The sequence below is a fragment of the Coregonus clupeaformis genome, chromosome 27 (assembly GCF_020615455.1).
Source record: "Coregonus clupeaformis isolate EN_2021a chromosome 27, ASM2061545v1, whole genome shotgun sequence".
NCBI lineage: Eukaryota > Metazoa > Chordata > Actinopteri > Salmoniformes > Salmonidae > Coregonus > Coregonus clupeaformis.
Window position 1 is genome coordinate 16,929,295 of NC_059218.1, and position 18,288 is coordinate 16,947,582.

The following is an 18,288-nucleotide window of genomic DNA, read 5'->3' on the forward strand; positions in this document are numbered from 1 at the left end:
AATGGGCTGTTACTGAAACACAAACACACTAATCCACTGTCATCAATAAATAGTGGTGTACTGTTCCATTCACACCAGGTCATCACTGATTTCAAGTGAAATTTAAATTTAAAAAAGCTGTTTGTTCATTGAGATTGTAGCGAATAAGGGGGAACAGCTAACTAGGGCTTGACCCTTGACCATGTGACCCTCAGGGCTAATCACTCCCACCTGTGCCATGAAAATCCAGACCTCTTGGCAGACATGTTTGTCTGTCTGTCCTATAATAGACACATACGGTCAAAGGAGCATGGCATGTGAATGAGAAATAATGCATATATAGTAATTGACATGATATGCCATGCTATTTACTGTATGTAGTACACGAAGGAGGGGCTTGCTTTCTTTTTCGGGAATAGATTAAGTGACGTCACCCCAGCAGCCAGCGCCCCTTCCACACAAGCCCTAGCACGCTCTCCACTCTCTGATTCTACATCCGTGTGCATATGGTGCTTGGTAGAGGTGTCAGCCGCAATAGAAATACACATCTACTGATAAAACGCGTTTTTGTCGTAGTAAATTAGGGATTACATTACGAAATCAGTTAGAAGAGTGACATTCTTTATTTCAACGAGCTACTCGTGTTTAGAGTATTTCAAACTGGACCGTTTGCCGCTAGAAGAAGTAACATAAAGGGGCAGGTGCGATTAATTGCTAGCTCCTGTCCTGTGCAACATTTTAGCTAATCTGACGTTACAGGCTGGTGAGAAATACTGAGGCTGCCAGGCGAAGAGCCAATTTGGACGAACACTAGCGATGCAATAATTATTTAGGACATTTTTATAGCTAGATGTGTCTTTCCTAACACTTTCATTTTTTGATATCTGTGTTCATTTAATCGACTGTCAGATAACGTTAGCTTGTTAGCAAGCTAGATAGTTAAACAACAACAATGTCGGATAACCAGAGCTGGAATTCTTCGGGTTCCGATGACGATGTGGAGACCTCGGAATCGGGAGTCGGGCAGCCAGTTGTTGGCATCGCCGAGTTCGGTGGAATCCTCAGCAAGGTAACATTAACGTCAAAGCTGGCTTTAGGCTCACTCCCTAGTAGGACCCTAAAGTAGTTTATTAACTCAGTCTGGGTTGTTGAGATGGGTAACTAGCTAGAGACGGCTAACGAGACAAGAATGAAACAGGTTGATGATTTGAGGGTACTTGGCCAGTACAGATGTGGTGCAAGTTCAACGAAGCAGTGTTGGTTTCCCTCTCCCCTCACATAGAGCCAACTGTGGGCGAATGTAACCGCTGAAAACCCCTATGTACAGGAGAAGGGTTGTCAAGAACTAAGCCTTATAGAATCAGTTATTGCCTGATTGATCTAATTGAAAGCTGTGTGGGGTTGTCATTCTAGATTGTCTGCCTGACCTGCCAACCCAAGCATGTTGAGAGCATAGAAATATAATTAATGAAACGGGTTTGGAATCTCTAACCCTGACAATTTGACAGGTAAACTCATGGGTACACTTGCAATGGCTGCCTGGTATTGTGATGCAATAATTCCCATGGTAATGTAGAATGTTCATTCAAATTATGCTAACTGATGTGACTCATGCAATGGAATGTATACTGAACAAAAATATAAACGCAACATGTAAAGTGTTGGTCCCATATTTCATGAGCTGAAATAAAAGATTTCAGAAATTTTCAAATGCACAAAAACCTTATTTCTCTCAAGTGATTTGCTGGAGAAGTGTGCTCTTCACCGATGAATCCCGGTTTCAACTGTACCAGGCAGATGGCAGACAGCGTGTATGGCGTTGTGTGGGCGAGCGATTTGCTGATGTCAACATTGTGAACAGAGTGCCCCATGGTGGGATTATGGTATGGGCAGGCATAAGCTACGGACAACGAAAACAATTGCATTTTATCGATGGCAATTTGAATGCACAGAGATACCATGACGAGATCCTGAGGCCCATTGTTGTGCCATTCATCAGCCGCCATTACCTAATGTTTCAGCATGATAATGCACAGCCCCATGTTGCAAGGATCTGTACACAATTCCTGGAAGCTGAAAATCTCCCAGTTCTTCCATGGCCTGCATACTCACCAGACATGTCACCCATGGAGCATGTTTGGGATGCTCTGGGTCGACGTGTACGACAGCGTGTTCCAGTTCCCGCCAATATCCACCAACTTCGCACAGCCATTGAAGAGGAGAGGGACAACTTTCCACAGGGCACAATCAACAGTCTGATCAACTATGCGAAGGAGATGTGTCCTGCAGAATGAGGCAAATGGTGGTCACACTAGATACTGACTGGTTATCTGATCCACACCCCTAACTTTTTTAAAGGTATATATGACTAGCAGATGCATATTTGTATTCCCAGTCATCTGAAATCCATAGATTAGGGTGTAATTTATTTATTTCAATTGACTGATTTCCTTATATGAACTGTAACAACTTGAAATTGTTGCATTTATATTTTTGTTCAATGTATTTTGTGTAATGTAATTTGAGTTGATTCAACAAATTACAGCACAGATTGATGGATGCACTTTCTGCTTTTACTTTCTGCTTTGCTCCTATGGGCTAGTTGGAAGAAGACAAAGGTTAAGACAACGGGTTCTAATATACCATAACTATTTGCGAAAATGGGACCTAGTAGTTATCAACGGCGCTGGTCCAATAAATGTGTTTATTTTCTAACGCTGCTGCATGGAATTATTACGTTGTCTTAACCTGTATATTTTCGACCTAGCCTAGTATGGGTGCACATAATAATGGCCACCAGTCCACCCATTATGCCATCATTGACTTGAATGGGGACGCCCGTTCTATGCGTTCTATTTCTATGGTTGGGAGATTATTGCATGTCATCATGTTAAACTCACCTGTGCGATCATAGTAAGCCCCTTACACGTGATACATGAGTTTTAGATGGATAAACATTACATTCCTTACATTCTCTTGTTTTTATACAGCCGTGTGTGTGTGTGTGTGTGTGTGTGTGTGTGTGAATGAGTGCTTGCCACAGATTGTTACCACAGTAGAAGATTTCATCAAGAAATTAGTCAAGAATCAGATATGAATGTAGACGTTATAGACTGAGCTCAAAGCACAGTAAGTTTACGGTTTGTGTCCCACTGGCTGTCCTAATCATGACTCTCCCTTCCTAGTGTTTCATCACCTACCCATTGTGTGATTTGAAATGGTTGTTGTTTTCATCCAATCCAAATGTCATTGAGCGTTTTTTCTGATTACTTGAATTGTTGTCAGTGTTTCTGCTGTAGCCAACTTGTCCCAACAATGTGTCATTGCTTTAGGGGGAAAAACGGTGTATTGTGTCCCAGACTATTGTGTGCATCCTCACTATAACATTATCACTTTGTAAATTCCTCCCTCATAGTGAAGTAACTTTATTTTACATTCCCTCTCTCCTCTCCTTCAGTGGACTAACTACATCCACGGCTGGCAGGATCGCTGGGTGGTTCTGAAGAACAACACTCTGAGCTACTACAAGTCTCAGGACGAGAGAGAGTTTGGCTGCAGAGGGTCACTGTGTCTCAGCAAGGCTGTCATCACTGTGAGTATACTACACTATTCTATAGACCAGTGTTTCCCAAACTGTGGGGCGGGCCCCCTAGCAGGGCTCTACGCAGACCTTTTTTTACAAGGAGCACGTGTGCGTCTAAGTTGAAAAATGTAGGCACACATAAAGAAATTTAGGAGCACAATGAAAAATATGAGGTAATAATTAGGTGCGGAGAATAAAAAAAATTCCAGGTCGCACAGCGAAATATTTAGGTGCATATGCTAATAGAATGGTCGCACTGTATGGGGGGGGGCAGTGGTAGTGCATCAGCAGCTTTCCTCTTGTCATGTCAGTCATTGCAGACCTTAGAGAGCTATTTATAACTTGTCAGATGTCCAGATCAACTAGTCCATGGTTTTTTAGCCCATTGATTTTGTTGTAATGTTTGAGTCACTCTGATATCACATGAAATTGCAAAATGTGTAAAATTGCAAGAAATTTTCTTTGTTGGTTGGCGGGATGTTCCGCAATGATGGAGGGGGGCCAGAGTGAAAAAGTTTGGGAACCACATATACTTTAGTATGTTACTATACAACTTTATAAATGCTAAAGACTAAGTCAAAAACTCTCTGATGACAGAGAGACAGTTCTGCTGTAGAGGGTCCCTCTGTCTCAACAAGGCTTTTGTCACTGAGTACATATAATAGGCAATACGATTCCACGTTACTATTCATTGTTTCTAATATACACTGTTACGAAGAGAGCAATAGAGAGCAGCTGTAGAGGGTCCCTGTGTGTCACCAAGGCTGTCCTCCTTGTGAGTAGACATCCAAGCTCAAACCTACAAGTCAAATTCTGTAATTTTACAGCATGACAACAACAGTCTGAGGAACGGTCTGGCTTTAGGACATTGGCCAACAGATCTAGACCAGCCTAGCACAAATGACAATGTTCCAGGGCATAGAGATGGAGGGATGGATGCAATGAGGGATGTGGAGAGGGATAGAGGGATGGAGCCAGCCGAGCAAAGATTATGGGCACAGTGGTGTCTCCTGACTCAAGCTGCACGGCGTGTGGAAGTGTGTTTGAGTCAGAAAATGACCTGACATGTCTGGCGCTGTGCCAAGATCACGATCCAGCACGTACTTCTAAGCTCTTGTTGATTTCTGACTCCAGTTGAATTAGTGGGTATGTGAAAGATCTGGAAGTGGTATTTTATGGACAGTGTAACAAGCTAGTGAGGGATCAACTATTGACATCGACTCTGAGATGTGCATTGCATCCAAAATGTGCCCTCCTAATCAACTGATAAAAACTAGCTACCAGGGCCCAGTTTCCCAAAAGCATCTTAAGGCTAAGTTCATGGTTAGAATCATCCTATGATCATAGGATCCTATGGTTCTAACGATGAACTTAACCTTAAGATGCCTTTGGGAAACCGGGCCCAGAGCTATTGCTGAGTGTATGACTGAGCAGAAGAAACGGGTGTTTTCATTTGAAAAACAACAACACAAAACTCCTGATTGCGACTTAGTGCTGGAGGGTAAGTAGCTCGTCAGGTGACTTCTGGTTTCAACACAACACTGAGCTGGGATAAACATTAGCCCTACTCAGATCCTTTCACAATGCATCCATCCTTCCTCCCTTCCTTGAAGTAATCACTGATCTAAGGCCTAGATTCAATCAGATTGATAGCCGACACAAGCATAGCTGATGTTTTGGCGGTGTCGGAGATGTCAAATTGATGAGCAGCTGCTCTTGTGATTGTCACAAAGCTACACCCGTCCCACTCGCCTTAGAAGTTAAGAACGAGAACGTGTAGGCTATAGGGCTATAGAAATAATGATGATCAAATTGAAAATCCTTCAACGAAATGAGGATTTCTATCAGTCTAATTGAGGTGTAGATTACATCACATTCCACTGTTTGAACTTGTAAACAAGGCTAAATGGGATTTTTCTTAATGCAACTCCGTGCAGCCAATGGCAATGTCCACTTTAGGTATAATGCCGGAAGCCACTTGTGGATTTGACAGCTCTAACGCAGTTCCACCTCCGACACCGACAAAACAACCACTATGCGGGTGTCGTCTAGCGCAGATCTAGCCCTAACACTATTAGATCAAGGCAAGGGAGAAAGCTATCATAGCTTTTACCAATCCAGTCATGTCATCCACTAACCATAGGAGGATGACATGAATGAGAAAAAAGGATGGGTTCAAAGGTCAGGTTGTCATGGTAACTGATGAATGTTGAAGACAGATTCCTCAGGGCTTTGAACCCTGTGAACCATCCCTGTCCTGTAACTGGCAGCTCAGTGGTTTGCCAACCACATTATCATATCCCACCGCCGTGTACACACACACACACACACACACACACACACACACACACACAAGCAGGATGAATGAGTGACTGTTCCCAGGCTGGTCAGAGTGGTCAATCTATTCAGTCTGTATTTATTCAGCTTCATCCATTCTCTATCACTGTAAATATTAACTTCCACTGTGTGTGTGTGTGTTATTTAGTCTATGTTCCAGACCTGGGGAGCATACTTTCCATAACGGAAGCTTCCATTTGATCATAAGAAATCAACAATGGAAACAAAAAAAACACTGAATTATTGTATGCCCCCTGGCTCAGACAGATTAGAATGTAAAATGTTTAATTGTGTGTGAGACACACTCGCCAGTAGGGCTGTCCCTGACTAAAACAAATCTTGGTAGAAAAGTTTAACCTTACCTTTCCATATATAGACACACACCCAATGTGTTTGAATAAAATCAACTACATATGCACTGAGCTTGTCTGATGCTTTAAGCATACTGTTTGATTATATAATAAAGACACACAAATTACTCAAGAAAGAGCCCGATGGTCACAGTGTTTTAAAAAATGACAGTGTGTGACTGGTGCACGTTGTCTCGCTTTTCTCATTACTGCAGCGAAAAGGCACCACAGCAAGTGTTTATTGCGCTGTCTGTGCTGAAGCTGTAACATCATTTCAGCCATTTAGTTTCTTACTTGTTTCTGACTGAAAGGTTCTGTTACCCAAATCCCAATTTCTTTAGGAAAAACATTCCCTATTCTCTCAACCCTTGCTCTCTTTACGTGAAACATATAAGCATCGCATGCATGTGACCAATAGGGCCTGACCTATCATAATGACATCAATAAATTGGTTAAAACAAACTCAGAACACAGTAACACGTGACAGCAAAATGGATGCAGGGTACGTGAAAAAGAAACTCAAAACGGGAATGTTTACTGGTTGCTCAGGAGGGAAACGGGAAGTCAGATCTGTGGAAGACATTTGACTTAGTTGTGGAAACTACTGGGGATCAAGAAAAAGGAGGGTGTAGGAGCAAGCGTTGCGTGAGGATTATGTGTGCCAAACAGTTGCTGTTAGATTACAATATTATTTTTCTGATCATTTGTAACAGTGTAAACAACACTAAATAAATAAGTGTACCAGAGTCTGTTCTAACAACAAAATATATACAGTTGAAGTCAGAAGTTTACATACACTTAGGTTGGAGTCATTAAAACTTGTTTTTCAACCACTCCACACATTTCTTGTTAACAAACTATAGTTTTGGCAAGTCGGTTAGGACATATACTTTGTGCATGACACAAGTAATTTTTCCAACAATTGTTTACAGACAGATTATTTCACTTATAATTCACTGTATCACAATTCCAGTGGGTCAGAAGTTTACATACACTAAGTTGACTGTGCATTTAAACGGCTTGGAAAATTCCAGAAAATGATGTCATGGCTTTAGAAGCTTCTGATAGGCTAATTGACATAATTTGAGTCAATTGGAGGTGTACCTGTGGATGTATTTCAAGGCCTACCTTCAAACTCAGTGCCTCTTTGCTTGACATCATGGGAAAATCAAAATAAATCAGCCAAGACCTCAGAAAAATAATTGTAGACCTCCACAAGTCTGGTTCATCCTTGGGAAACATTTCCAAACGCCTGAAGGTACCACATCCATCTGTACAAACAATAGTACGCAAGTATAAACACCATGGGACCACGCAGCCGTCATACCGCTCAGGAAGGAGACGCGTTCTGTCTCCTAGAGATGAATGTACTTTGGTGCGAAAAGTGCAAATCAATCCCAGAACAACAGCAAAGGACCTTGTGAAGATGCTGGAGGAAACCGGTACAAAAGTATCTATATCCACAGTAAAACGAGTCCTATATCGACATAACCTGAAAGGCCGCTCAGCAAGGAAGAAGCCACTGCTCCAAAACCGCCATAAAAAAGACAGACTATGGTTTGCAACTGCACATGGGGACAAAGATCGTACTTTTTGGAGAAATGTCCTCTGGTCTGATGAAACAAAAATAGAACATGACCATCGTTATGTTTGAAGGAAAAAGGGAGAAGCTTGCAAGCCGAAGAACACCATCCCAACCGTGAAGCACGGGGGTGGCAGCATCATGCTGTGGGGGTGCTTTGCTGCAGGAGGGACTGGTGCACTTCACAAAATAGATGGCATCATGAGGAAGGAAATGTATGTGGATCTATTGAAGCAACATCTCAAGACATCAGTCAGGAAGTTAAAGCTTGGTCGCAAATGGGTCTTCCAAATGGACAATGACCCCAAGCATACTTCCAAAGTTGTGCCAACATGGCTTAAGGACAACAAAGTCAAGGTATTGGAGTGGCCATCACAAAGCCCTGACCTCAATACTATAGAACATTTGTGGGCAGAACTGAAAAAGCATGTGCGAGCAAGGAGGCCTACAAACCTGAAGTGGTGATCCTAACTGACCTAAGACAGGGAATTTTTACTAGGATTAAATGTCAGGAATTGTGTTTAAATTTATTTGGCTAAGGTGTATGTAAACTTCCGACTTCAACAGTATGTATAACGCCTTTATTACAGCAGACTAAAAACAGTTGCATGCATTCGTGAATTGATGTTTATTAATTGTTTAGGCTAATTATTCAAAGCTCTTTGTTATTTAACTTTAAAGCTAAAATGCTTGATTGCATTTAAAAGCATGAAGGTCTCGTATGCTGAGATTGATTGATTGATACAGTAGCCTATATATTGAAATATACAGTGGGGGAAAAAAGTATTTAGTCAGCCTCAAGAGGTGGGTGGACAAACAAAAACCCACAAATTCTGACAAACTCCAAGTATTGATTATGCAAAAATGGGCTGCCATCAGTCAGGATGTGGCCCAGAAGTTAATTGACAGCATGCCAGGGCGGATTGCAGAGGTCTTGAAAAAGAAGGGTCAACACTGCAAATATTGACTCTTTGCTTAAACTTAATGTAATTGTCAATAAAAGCCTTTGACACTTATGGAATGCTTGTAATTACAGTGGGGAAAAACAGTATTTAGTCACCTACAAACAAGCAAGATTTCTGGCTCTCACAGACCTGTAACTTCTAATTTAAGAGGCTCCTCTGTCCTCCACTCGTTACCTGTATTAATGGCACCTGTTTGAACTTGTTATCAGTATAAAAGACACCTGTCCACAACCTCAAACACACTCCAAACTCAACTATGGCCAAGACCAAAGAGCTGTCAAAGGACACAAGAAACAAAATTGTAGACTTGCACCAGGCTGGGAAGACTGAATCTGCAATAGGTAAGCAGCTTGGTTTGAAGAAATCAACTGTGGGAGCAATTATTAGGAAATGGAAGACATACAAGACCACTGATAATCTCCCTCGATCTGGGGCTCCACGCAAGATCTCACCCCGTGGGGTCAAAATGATCACAAGAACGGTGAGCAAAAATCCCAGAACCACACGGGGGGACCTAGTGAATGACCTGCAGAGAGCTGGGACCAAAGTAACAAAGCCTACCATCAGTAACACACTACGCCGCCAGGGACTCAAATCCTGTAGTGCCAGACGTGTCCCCCTGCTTAAGCCAGTACATGTCCAGGCCAGTCTGAAGTTTGCTAGAGTGCATTTGGATGATCCAGAAGAGGATTGGGAGAATGTCATATGGTCAGATGAAACCAAAATAGAACTTTTTGGTAAAGACTCAACTCGTCGTGTTTGGAGGACAAAGAATGCTGAGTTGCATCCAAAGAACACCATACCTACTGTGAAGCATGGGGGTGGAAACATCATGCTTTGGGGCTGTTTTTCTGCAAAGGGACCAGGATGACTGATCCGTGTTAAGGAAAGAATGAATGGGGCCATGTATCGTGAAATTTTGAGTGAAAACCTCCTTCCATCAGCAAGGGCATTGAAGATGAAACATGGCTGGGTCTTTCAGCATGACAATGATCCCAAACACACCGCCCGGGCAAGGAAGGAGTGGCTTCGTAAGAAGCATTTCAAGGTCCTGGAGTGGCCTAGCCAGTCTCCAGATCTCAACCCCATAGAAAATCTTTGGAGGGAGTTGAAAGTCCGTGTTGCCCAGCGACAGCCCCAAAACATCACTGCTCTAGAGGAGATCTGCATGGAGGAATGGGCCAAAATACCAGCAACAGTGTGTGAAAACCTTGTGAAGACTTACAGAAAATGTTTGACCTGTGTCATTGCCAACAAAGGGTATATAACAAAGTATTGAGAAACTTTTGTTATTGACCAAATACTTATTTTCCACCATAATTTGCAAATAAATTCATAAAAAAATCCTACAATGTGATTTTCTGGAATTTTTTTCTCTCATTTTGTCTGTCATAGTTGACGTGTACCAATGATGAAAATTACAGGCCTCTCTCATCTTTTTAAGTGGGAGAACTTGCACAATTGGTGGCTGACTAAATACTTTTTTCCCCCACTGTAGGCCTAAATAAGTTGCGGTATTGAGACTATACAGGCCTACAGCTCAATGGTGTTTATACAAGGCTACTATACAAAGCCTACTAATAATAACGACATTACTTATTATTATAATGATTATCATAAGAATTACCAAAGACCTCCCTGACCTATGAAAGGAAAATTAACAAGTTGGTACCTCCCTGCTGACTCCCGTAGTCGACACTCGTGTTCTCCTGGGAGAAGAAGGGGAAGGAAATGACGAAGAGGCAGGAAACCCGTTGGGGATAAATGGTGGAAGAGGAGGAACAGGAAGCGCGGGAGGGAGGGGCCTGGAAATTCTTATGCCAATGAGTATAGGGGATGGTTTGGGACGGCTCAGCTTAAAGACCCCACACTACAGAACGGCAGACGTAATGTCAAGGTAATAGATGGTGTACCTGTAAATCCTGCTCATGTACTCACCTTTCCCCATTTTTCCATGAGAAACAATCTCTTATACCAGGTCACAAAGTCCAATGATTCACAGTGGAGCAGCTGTTGGTTCCAACCCCGTTTCGGAGGACAGTGCTGAATCTGACCCATAGCCACTTGTTGGGAGGACATTTACGGAGAGAAAAAACACAAGAACGGGTGTTACGACGCTTCTTCTGGCCGGGGGTATAGTAGTAAGGTATTGTCAGGGGTGTCCTGACTGTCAGAGAACCTCACCCCTCCCTGATTTACGAAATCCCTTAAATTCCAGGGACAACGGTCCATCAAAAATCTTACCGTGTGCCAGAGGCGAAGAGAGCGGCAATAAAAAGTGGGGAAGATGTTGGAGCTGGATGTCATTGAAGAGTCACACAGTGCGTGGTCCAGCCCGATAGTCCTGGTGTCGAAACCAGATGGTTCTGTAATGACTTCCATAAATTGAATGCCATTTCGGAATTTGATGCTTATCCCATGCCGAGAATAGATGAGATGATTGAATGACTGGGAAATGCCCGGTTCATACACTTCACCTAACTAAGGGGTATTGGAAGGTTCCTCTGACCCCTGCAGCTCGTGAGAAGACTGCATTCTCCACTCCAGACGGTCTGTTCCAATATGTGGACTTCATGGAGCCCCGCCACGTTTTAAAGGCTGATGGACCGCATTCTGCGCCCACATCAATCCTATGCTGCAGCCTCCCTGGACGATGTGATAATCCACAGCCACAAGTGGGAGGAGCACCTAATCCGATTAACAGCGGATCTCGACGCCCTTCGGCAAGCAGGACTCACGGCCAATCCAAAGAAATGTACGCTGGGGGTAGGTGAAGCAAAGTATCTGGGCTATTCCATAGGTTGAGGGTTGATCAAAGCACAAGAGAAGAAGGTCGCTGCGATCTGTTTTTGGCTTCGACCAGTGAATAAGAAACGGTTACGGGCGTTTCATCCAGGATTATGCAATCATTTCAGGACCCCTGTGTGACCTGACTCGGAAGGCCAAACCTGCCATGGTACTTATGGCCTTATGCACTGCCCCTGTGTTATATTCGCCAGATTTAGCAAAACATTTGATTGTACAGACAGATGCATTGGACACTGGAATTGGAGCTGTACTCGCAGGAAGTGGATGGAGAGGAACATCCTGTGCTGTACATTAGCTGTAAGTTGATTCCCCGTGAAACCAAATATGCAACAGAGGAAAAAGAGTGTTTGGCAAACAAATGTGCTCTGGAGTCCTTGAAATATTATGTTCTGGGCTGCAAGTTTGTGTTGATGACAGATCACACTCCACTTACCTGGAAGAAGCAGAATAAGAATAAGGACAATAACTCCCGGATCACCCGGTGGTTCCTCAGCCTCCTGCCTTTCCACTATCGGATCGTCCACCGTTCGGGTTCTAAACATGGTAATGCTGATGCCATGTCTCGTATGCATGCCATGTTTTCTTCGACCGCTCTGACCACAGGGTCAACCCTGAGGGGGAAGGTATGTAGCGGTTTCAGGGGTTGTGTGGTGGATGGACGTTAAGTGCCTGCGAGGTTTCTTAGTTTTTTGGCTGCCAGGACCACGGACAGCACTGTGAAGTATTCCCCAGAGGCAGGACCACGGACAGCTCGGGGGAAAACTTCTAGACTGCAGCAGAACATCCACACCTGTCTCCAGTTGTAATCAGAGCCAAACTGCAGACAGGTGAAACCAATCAGTGCCTCTACTTAACCGCGCCCTGGGTTTTCTTTCTTTGTCTTTTCTTTGACCCCGGCAGGTGAAGGAGTAGGAGGTTATTGGGGAGACAGAACGTATGGTGGGGAAGGAGGATTAACGGAAGATAGGAACTTATGATTTCAACATGGATTGAACCCCCAAAGACTTAGATTGGAGGACCGTCCATGGTGACGAAGTGTTTACTCTGTCTGTTTTGAGTTTAGTATATCAGGAATGCTGCCGAAACCTGATAGTAATAAACCGGTTGAACCCTTCACTTGGACTGGTGGTGTGTGTTTGTATGTGTAAACCCTGCCTTACAAAGATCTTGGCACCGAAACCACCACAATATATATGGATGATTTATAAAGCCAGGCACATTTAACAGTTAGGCTATTGATTATAGACCTAATTAAGTTGGGGTTTCCTCTCTCCTCAATTTTCTTAGACAATTAGGCTAAGGCAAGGGCTGTTTCCTCATCTCTGCTGCTGCTGCCTCCACCGCATTGTTCTCAACCCAATATTCTGGTTAACTTTGCTATTATGCACATACTTTAGCAATATAGGGAAAGGTGCCAATTTTACGGCACACTGAAGAATGTTCCAGAACCGTGGACAGCGACCTTATACAACACGGGAGAAATCCATTTTGTTATAAAATAATATTACATTTATTAGTGTTGCACCATTTATTTTTATATAATATAACCATATGTCTTCGAGTGATGGACTGTGCCGCCCACGTGGCCTCCACAATAGATTAGTCCACTGAGACAGGCGCGAATCAGACAGGTTTCTTGTGCACCATGAAAACAATTATAATAATTGCAACTGCTCGACTACGATATCTCGGTCGACCAAAACGTTTTTAACCAGTCGACTAAATGGATCCGCCCTTCTCGCCAGCTAGGTAGTGGAGGATGGTTGGCTGTCAGGACAATTGGGTTCCCAGTCATTGTGACTGGATCGAATACGATCTACTGCTCTCAGCTCTATTCAATTGAACTGATTGCATTTAGTCTGGAATGCACCAGCCCCCCCACTCATTCAATTTTTTCTCACTCGGTCTCCCTCTCCCTGTATGTCTGTCCCTTTCTGTATACACTACTGTTCAAAAGTTTGGGGTCACTTAGAAATGTCCTTGTTTTCGAAAGAAAATTAATTATTTTGTCCATTAAACTAACATCAAATTGATCAGAAATACAGTGTAGACATTAATGTTGTAAATGGCTATTGTAGCTGGAAACGGCTGTTTTTTAAAATGGAATATCTACATAGGCGTACAGAGGGCCATTATCAGCAACATTCAGTCCTGTGTTCCAATGGCACGTTGTGTTTGCTAATCCAAATTTATCATTTTAAAAGGCTAATTGATCATTAGAAAACCCTTTTGCAATTATGTTAGCGCAGCTGAAAACTGTTGTGCTGATTTGAAGAAGCAATAAAACTGTCCTTCTTGAGACTGGTTGAGTATCTGGAGCATCAGCAATTGTGGGTTCGATTACAGGCTCAAAATGGCCAGAAACAAATATCTTTCTTCTGAAACTCGTCAGTCTATTTTTGTTCTAAGAAATGAAGGCTATTCCATGCGAGAAATTGCCAAGAAACTGAAGATCTCGTACAACGCTGTGTACTACTCCCTTCACAGAACAGCACAAACTGGCTCTAACCAGAATAGAAAGAGGAGTGGGAGGCCCCGGTGCACAACTGAGCAAGAGGACAAACACATTAGTGTCTAGTTTGAGAAACAGACACCTCACAGGTCCTCAACTGGCAGCTTCATTAAATAGTACCCGCAAAACACTAGTCTCAACATTAACAGTGAAGAGTGGATGCTGACCTTCTAGGCAGAGTTGCAAAGAAAAAGCCATATCTCAGACTGCCTTAATATTTTCTTTTTATTGGCCAGTCTGAGATATGGCTTTTTCTTTGCAACTCTGCCTAGAAGGTCAGCATCCCGGAGTCGCCTCTTCACTGTTGGCGTTTCTTTGTTTCTGGCCATTTTGAGCCTGTAATCGAACCCACAATTGCTGATGCTCCAGATACTCAACTTGTCTCAAGAAGACTATGGTCCCAGCTGCCTTCAGATCATTGACGAGATCCTCCTGTGTAGTTCTGGGCTGATTCCTCACCGTTCTCATGATCATTGCAACTCCACGAGGTGAGATCTTGCATGGAGCCCCAGGCCGAGGGAGATTGACAGTTCTTTTGTGTTTCTTCCATTCGCGAATAATCGCAACAACTGTTGTCACCTTCTCACCAAGCTGCTTGGCGATGGTCTTGTAGCCCATTCCAGCATTGTGTAGGTCTACAATCTTGTCGCTGACATCCTTGGAGAGCTCTTTGGTCTTGGCCATGGTGGAGAGTTTGGAATCTGATTGATTGATTGCTTCTGTGGACAGGTGTCTTTTATACAGGTAACAAGCTGAGATTAGGAGCAGTCCCTTTAAGAGTGTGCTCCTAATCTCAGCTCGTTACCTGTATAAAAGACACCTGGGAGACAGAAATCTTTCTGATTGAGAGGGGGTCAAATACTTATTTCCCTCATTAAAATGCAAATCAATTTATAACATTTTTTACATGCGTTTTTCTGGATTTTGTTGTTGTTATTCTGTCTCTCACTGTTCAAATAAACCTACCATTAAAATTATAGGCTGATCATTTTTGACATTGGGCAAACGTACAAAATCAGCAGGGGATCAAATACTTTTTTCCCTCACTGTATACACACACACATTGTCATTCTTCAGTGCTCAGTGATCATCACCAGTCAGGTTGGGACATGCAAAAATGTGGCTTTACTTCCCTGTCAGTGTTAATAGACATGTTATCATGTAACAGCAAGACACTGAGGTAGATGTGTGTGTGTGAGAGAGGTCGCAGGGTTCCGCTTCAGATGAAATTGCATTGTGCAGTGTGTGTGTCTGTTCCCTGAGGGAAGCAGAGAAAACAAAGAAATAAATGACCCAGGGAAAGAGAGAAACTCATAGAGGTGAACTCCGCCTCTACGGAGCCATAGAGGGGACTGACAATGGGTCTGTCTGCAGTCTGCTGCTGCTCTGCACAAATTCAATGAACCGTGTAGGCCTAGCTTTTTATCTCCTCTCTCTGGTGCATGTGTGGTTGTGCATGTGAGTGTGTGGTAAATCCGAGACTTGAGCCAGTGTATCGGTTGAGTGGTCAAACAGCACAGATCCTTGTGGATATGCAGCATGGGCATTTCCTCTCTAATTCTCGCTCTCATAATTTTTCACCTCACTTACTCATCATTTTCACTCCCATTCTCTCTCTCCTATATTCCTCTCTCATTCAGTGGGGATTTCGACTTTCAGCTGAATGCTATTAAAACGTGACTGCTCATAGTCAGGCCACTGCTTAAGGCGTCTGCATGCTTCCCAGCCGAAACAGTTCAGAGGAGTTTGTGCATATATTATGAAAATGTTTCTTGAGGCAAGCCGAAGTCGGTAGCCGAAGTCTACGCCCCTTCGTCGGTGATTGGTCAACATTAAGGATTATTCAGTAAAGTCTTTGTTGTCATTCAACGAGAGACGACTTGTGTTCATGCACATTTTTTCATTTAGAAATACTGCACCAAACATCTTAGATATAAAAGTGTGCAACTAAGATCTCCTTGGCAAAAACGTCAAAATCAATGACAGAGTTCTTGAGTTATTTTAGATGAATTCTGACTATTTTGAGGAAGTGTAAACCGACTTCGGCTAGCCGCCAGCCGAACTGAAGCATGCTGACACCTTTAGCCAGTGCATACAAACGACTGAACAAAGCCAGAGGGAGACGTGTGTGTGTGTGTGTGTGTGTGTGTGTGTGTGTGTGTGTGTGTGTGTGTGTTTGTGTTGGTCAATCAGTTTGTGAAAAAGAAAGAGCGAGTCTACTGTTAAAACTTAAACTAGAGTTGCTCAAGCCCACTTTAGCCTGCTGTCCTGGCTAAATACACACACACACATTCGGTCCGCTAGACATTGAGAACGATGTTGAAAGAAAGCACCTTTTCTATTGTCACTCTCGTTTTTCATAGCCGTACTAGAAGAGCAAACATGAAAATAGTAGTCATGTAAATATTACAGCCATTCAGCTAACATTGCGTAATAATACTGTAATATGCAGCATTGTTTGTATGCCTACTGTATGCTGCTACCAAGCTACTGGCTGGATTTTTTTGGGACTTTGGCCTATTTTTTTCATTTGGGTGGTCCAGGAATTAATATGGTCCATTTGTTTATTCCCAGGACAATGGGGATAAAATGTGTGTGTGTGTGTGTTTTAGGAGTTAGGTTACCCTGCTTAAGATAACAAAAAAAGGACACTTTAGGTAGCCTGCCGGGTAGGAGCGTTGGGCCAGTAACGAAAGGTTGCTGGATCGAATCCCAGAGCTGACAAGGTAAAAATCTGTTGTTCTGCCCCTGAGCAAGGCAGTTAACCCACTGTTCCCCGGGCGCTGATGACGTGGTTGTCGATTTAAGGCAGCCCCCCGCGCCGCTCTGATTCAGAGGGGTTGGGTTAAATGCAGAAGACACATTTCAGTTGAATGCTTTCAGTTGTACAACTGTCTAGGTATCCCCCTTTAAGGATCAATTCCTCAGTTGAAAAGGCTGGAGAGTAGCTTAGAGCCCTAATATAGTAGACCTGGCCTTTAGCCTCGCCACTCAGAATGCCACTAACATCCATTACTATCTCCAGATTTAGCTTCAGCTCTCCTCTCTGCTCCCCTCAGGGGCTTGGAGACAGACCACACGGGAGGGTCTGTTGATTGATTCTCTATCTCTCTCTCTCCTTTCTTTCCATCACTCTTTCTCTCTCTGGTTCTCTCTCTTTCTCTCTCTCATTCTCTCGCTTGTTGTCTTTCTCATGTTCTTTCTTTCCTTCTCTCTCGTTCTTTCTCTCTCATGTTATTTATTTCCTTCTCTCTCTATCTCGTTATTTCTCTCTTTCTTCTCCCTCTTTCCCCCTGTCATCCCCCCTTCTCTCCGACTCTCTTTTTCTCCCTCTTCTCTTTCTCTCTCGTTCTCTCTCTCATTCTTTCTCTCGTTCTCTCTCATGTTCTTTCTTTCCTTTTCTTTCTTTCTCGCTCTCATTCTCCTCTCTACCTTTCTTTCTTTGCTTCCCCCTCTCTCTCGCCATCCATCTACCCCCTTCCCTCAGACTCTCTCTGCATATTCGATAAAACCAAGGCCATTGGCAGTGATACTGTCTGAGGAAGGCTGGCTGGCTGGCAAAGCAGAGGTCAAGAGAATTGACAGATGTCAATGTCTTTCAATTCAGCAGTCTTCTCTCTGCCCACCTCAAACCCTTCAGCCTATTTATGGTGCTATTGCAGATGGAAGCTCTTTGATGGGTTTAATCTGTCCAAGGAATGGCTGAATCTGTGGTCTATTCAGTGATATTGTAGGTTGATGGAGAGAGAGTGATGAGCATGAATAGAAGGGGCAGGGGCAATCAGGGTTGATTTTCAAGGGTTCACTAAGAGAGAGTGGAGGGGTGGGTAGGATGGAAGAAAAGAGGGCGAGCCAGAGACCGACAGACAGAGCCAGAGAGACAGACAGGCTTTGGGGGGAGGTGTTGAAAGTGTTAGAAAGGGTCAGTTGAAACAGGGTCAGTTGAAACAGGAAGTGGGTCTCTTCCTCTAGTCTGGTCCTCATGACTTCCTGTGGGCTGATATCACAGGAGACGAGTCGTCGTCTCTGGCCCTCTGTCCTAGCCTTCTCTCCCATCCTGTCCTATTCTTCTCGCTCTCATTCAGCTAGATCAGTCTCTTCCATTATAGTGTCCTTCCCCTAGTGACCCCACCCATCTATCCTTTTAGGATTTGACAGTGTTTGTACCAAAA

At 43.4% G+C, this 18,288-nt stretch overlaps 1 protein-coding gene across 1 annotated transcript in view; it reads left to right on the forward strand.

The window, feature by feature from the left end:
- The first annotated feature begins 462 nt into the window (after nt 1–462).
- The window catches only part of LOC121541568 (ceramide transfer protein), a 39,688-nt gene continuing 21,862 nt past the window's right edge, over nt 463–18,288 (forward strand). Inside the window, exons 1-2 of the mRNA XM_041850664.2 lie at nt 463–1,048; nt 3,437–3,571. Of these exons, the coding sequence (XP_041706598.1) occupies nt 932–1,048; nt 3,437–3,571 (252 nt within the window). The 5' untranslated portion in view covers nt 463–931. The remainder of the gene's footprint in view (nt 1,049–3,436; nt 3,572–18,288) is intronic.